Below are 4,142 nucleotides of genomic sequence, written 5' to 3'. Positions count from 1 at the left end.
TGTCGAACTAAAGGACAAGACTCAGTGAATTCTATGATGAGAGAAATGCTCAATAGATGCATTGTGTAACTAAACAAAATAATCGTTTGAATATTCATGATTTCAATGTTGACCAAAATAAGAGGGATAATGATTTTTTTCCATAATCTAGCAGCCCTGTCTTATACCTCCATAGTAGATGATCTACACACTTTTTCTTATAGAGACTGAAGCAAAAAATATATATAAAATAATACACAGAGGATTACCTGAATGTATGCTGCAGGAGCAGTATCCGATGGCTCAACCGGTGAATCCAGTGTAGATGATGGTTGGTCTGGGCTGGTCCCAGCGCAGGAAGGTTTTCATCCCGGTGTGAAGGAGAGGCGAGCAGGGTGCTCTCATTAAACCCGCCGAACAGTGACATAACCACTGAATTCACCAAAATGATCCAAAATCAAACTGTCTGAATGTGGTCGTGGCATTTCCTCCGTCTCCGCGGGGCATCCGGGTGCTGGTCTGTGTGTTGATCGTGTACAGTGCTCGCAGCACTGCCAGCGGTGTCACCTGCAGGTCGGCCCCGCTCCTCCGCATCCCCGTGCTCCAGACCGGGTCTGTATTCCCAAGTATTGTGATTCCCTGGCGCAGAATTTCTTCCCGGGAGTGGAGCCGCCCTGTGTTGGCCACAGCGAAGATACGTCGACTGACATCTCCGGATATGGTACCAGAGTGAGTTGTACACTCGATTTTTTTTTTCACAGCCATCAATACCACATACCACCCGGAAGTCCGGACTTCGGCTGTGGGCAGAGTTGATGCGACTAAGTAAAGATTTGAGGGTTAGACCGACAAATACAAAGCAAATAACGCAACGCGAAATCATATTTTCTCTCGGTAACACTACAGTCTCTCACGACATGCCGCACAAACTTGTTTACAGTACCTCTATTTTACTCATAATGCCGCTGTACTTTCACGGTGGGTTGAACCACTTATGCAATAAATTGTACAATAAAAGCGGTTCTACCTGAACATTTAATTTATTATACATTCAATTTACATTAGAACAGTCAAATAGATTTTGATAGAGCTAAAATGCTAAACTACACCCAAACCCCTCTCACACATAATGGACTAGTCCAGAGAGCGGCGCTTTGCCATTCAAATCCAAGACCGCGCGCGGCGCGTTCCTGTGATATCGTAACGGCTCTTCTGGAGGCTCGTTTCAACAGGAGCAGGAAAAGATAGATTTTTTTGAGAGAACCCAGTATTAACACGCAATAACTGCAATGGATATACTTGACGAAATTACAGTAGACACTTTAAGAGGTATGTTTTGCAACAATATCAGACTTTTAATGTGCTGTATAGTACACTTAGCTCATAATACTGGCTATTTGTTAAGGACCTAACTAAGTTAATATGGTTAGCTAGAGTAGCTTAAGCATGTAGCCATGAAAGTATGAACGTATGAAAATGAATGCATGTAGTATAATTTTCATTAACTGCTTTTTGTGCAGTGTGTTTTAGCTGCCAATGTTGGGGAAGAATTACTATGGTCACGCTCAAGGGATGACATTAAAGATTTGCTGCCAGGTCCAGAAAATGTTCTCAGGCACAGGGCACTGTGGTTTCTTGTGAACAGTGATGAAAAGGTGAGTATATACATTACTTATGATTCAAATAGTTGATATAGATGAATCAAAACTTTCCATGCAACTTAAAGCAATAAAGATTTAATTACAGAATACTTTTATTTGTTTAGGTTGAAGGTGTTGCCAAAGATGTGGAGCCATCAAAACAATCTGCCATTGCAAATAGCCGCTCTCCAGAAGACAGACCCAATCCCTTAAAGTATCTAGCCATGTCCAGTCCAAAGTATACTGTCTACACAGATAGTGAACTTGAACAAGCCCGTTCATCCTACTTTGAACAAAAACGCCTTGGCTCCACCACTTCTGACTTGTCCAAGGAACTCTTCTGCAGACTGATTAGAAACACCATGACAAACATGGTGTCCATTGCAAGAGCCCTTGAAGACTCAAGGTACCCTTCCAAACATGAGGTTGACACTGTGGCGAAAAGATTAGTCGAGTATTATCCAATGTTAAAGGGAAAAAAAACACCTGAGAGTGAATGGGTCAGTACTTTTCTAGCACAGTATTGTTTATATAAGAATATTTTTCTGATTCCCTTTTATGCATTTTGCCATTTTCTCTATCTTGCAGGGGCATGTCACCAAGAAGCTCATAAAGAGGCTCTCAAACATCAAAAGCCCAAAAAAAGCCAGTGCACCTTTCAAGAAACGTCGCATGAACTATGAAGAGTCTTGCTCAACAGACTTTGATGAAATCTTAACTGGATCAAGCCAAGCATCCACCATCATTCTGGAGAAGTCCCCTGCTGCTGCCAGCACTCCAGAGCCCCCTCCAGACAGCAGTGAAGATGATGCTGGTACAGTATGAAGTTTTACTTTGTATTCATTCAAAGAAAAACATTACAACATTTTTATGTCCTCGCTTAGGGGGTTCTGCTGACACTGACGTCCTGGACAGTCAGAAGAGCCAAGTCAGACACTATAATACCCTCCAAGAGATGTACAAGGCTAAAAAGGCAAATAAAGCTGCTGTCAGCCACTTGCTCAACCTGGAATTTGACTCAAGACGATGCTTCATCACATCAGATGTTCTAAAAGACGATGACAGGCCATCAACATTTTTTGATGTTTACCCTTGTTTCAAAGAATTCGACCATGCAAGTACAACTTCCTTAAACTAGTTACTCTACTTTTACTGTGCTTTAAGCAGTTAGCATTTTTTCCAGGTACTAGATGAGATGTAGAGAGAATTATTCAACCAAAAAACTCCAACTACACTGCTGAGACTAGGGACAGATGGGAAAACTTTTTTTCAAAAGTCAAGTTCTATGGGGTAATGAAGAAAGCCATGAAGCCTCCAAAGACACTCAATAGTGGTAAGATAACACAATTATTAAACTAATGCACCAATGTTATAGCAGATGGTAACTTGTTTTGTCTTTTGTCTGATCATGCCTTAGCAGTGTTTGCAGCTCTACCCCTCCTTTTTCCATCCAATGCACCACCATCAAAGAAATTAGGCTCCTGCGGTGAAGCTTTTTTCACGCACTTAAGGTGAGAATAGCTTTGTGTATGTTATTCTTTCGAAGTAGGATGTTTCAGTGTTTTATAACAGTGGATACTTACCCTTATCATGTTTTGTATCGCAGACATCTGAGGACCCTGAAGGCTATCTTCAAAAGCGGCCACTATCGTGCCCAGTGCTGCTCTTGAGCAAGGACAACTGCATGATCGCAATTGGCAACACACCTGTGACCACCTTTGCACGTGACAAGCTGAATGAAGGACTAGTGTACCTGATGACCTTTTACTACGCCTTTCATCTCACTTAACCAAAGTGTATTTCCACTCTGCTCTCAGTCCTACAAACTTTGTCCATCAAGATTCCATCCATGACAAAGATGCAACATCAAAATACAAAAAAGCCATAACAGAGTGGAAGTCCATCACTGAGTGAGTGAATGTGCAACTATTTTAGTTCATTATTTTTATTACTTAAAATGTACAAACAAATTTTCCAAAACACTTGTGTTGTGCTACCAGAGGTTTTAGCATTTACAAGAAGGCTCTTACATTTGGTTTTCCTTGTAATATACTACTTTGTAATTTAATTAAGAGTGTTTTACTTTTTATTTTAGTTATGTTTACTTAAATCTGCTCTACTGTAGCTATTGTGAGCCATCTGTATTTGATACCATGTTTTCATGGATAAATAAATTAGGAAAGACTTTTGGGGGTTGTCTTGTTTTAAAATTACAGCTTTGAATGGGCATAATTTTAAGATTTACATTATTTATTTATTTTTCTAATTTATGACTAAATTAAGGAAATGCATATAGGTAAATTTTGCTTAAATCTAGCAAGACTGACCTGAAATGTGTATATAATGAGAAAATATTGCTTTGATTTTACAGTATATGAGCAAGTTTTGCTTAAATCTAGGCTAAATTGAGAAAAATTGTATTTATTTTGAGCTACATTTAAGCACATTTGTCTAGAATGTTTTTTAATAAGAATTATTTTCTTAAATTTGACCATATACTGAGAATATTTTGCTTAATTTAAG

The 4,142-nt window shown here is 39.5% G+C and overlaps 1 protein-coding gene across 1 annotated transcript; it reads left to right on the top strand.

The window, feature by feature from the left end:
- Nucleotides 1–460: 460 nt before the first annotated feature.
- On the top strand, nucleotides 461–3,887 carry LOC110154277 (uncharacterized). The gene is made up of 7 exons (XM_055147969.1): nucleotides 461–708; nucleotides 1,500–1,634; nucleotides 1,745–2,119; nucleotides 2,208–2,433; nucleotides 2,504–2,952; nucleotides 3,037–3,130; nucleotides 3,226–3,887. The coding sequence occupies exons 3-5, from the start codon at nucleotides 1,844–1,846 to the stop codon at nucleotides 2,755–2,757; spliced, it is 756 nt and encodes a 251-aa protein (XP_055003944.1). The 5' UTR covers nucleotides 461–708; nucleotides 1,500–1,634; nucleotides 1,745–1,843; the 3' UTR covers nucleotides 2,758–2,952; nucleotides 3,037–3,130; nucleotides 3,226–3,887.
- Nucleotides 3,888–4,142: the final 255 nt, after the last annotated feature.

This window comes from Boleophthalmus pectinirostris, unplaced genomic scaffold (genome assembly GCF_026225935.1).
Source record: "Boleophthalmus pectinirostris isolate CB_2022bp ecotype Guang Dong unplaced genomic scaffold, ASM2622593v1 HiC_scaffold_9, whole genome shotgun sequence".
Taxonomy (NCBI): domain Eukaryota; kingdom Metazoa; phylum Chordata; class Actinopteri; order Gobiiformes; family Gobiidae; genus Boleophthalmus; species Boleophthalmus pectinirostris.
The sequence above is the reverse complement of the archived record's forward strand: the minus strand, read 5'-3'. Positions and strand labels throughout refer to the sequence as shown.

Excerpts from the sequence above, each read along its gene's own strand:
- LOC110154277 (XM_055147969.1), top strand. The coding sequence starts at position 1,844 with ATGTCCAGTCCAAAGTATACTGTCTACACAGATAGTGAACTTGAACAA. Across the intron at positions 2,120-2,207 it reads AAACACCTGAGAGTGAATGG|GGGCATGTCACCAAGAAGCT; the intron begins GTCAGTACTTTT and ends TCTATCTTGCAG. Across the intron at positions 2,434-2,503 it reads CAGCAGTGAAGATGATGCTG|GGGGTTCTGCTGACACTGAC; the intron begins GTACAGTATGAA and ends GTCCTCGCTTAG.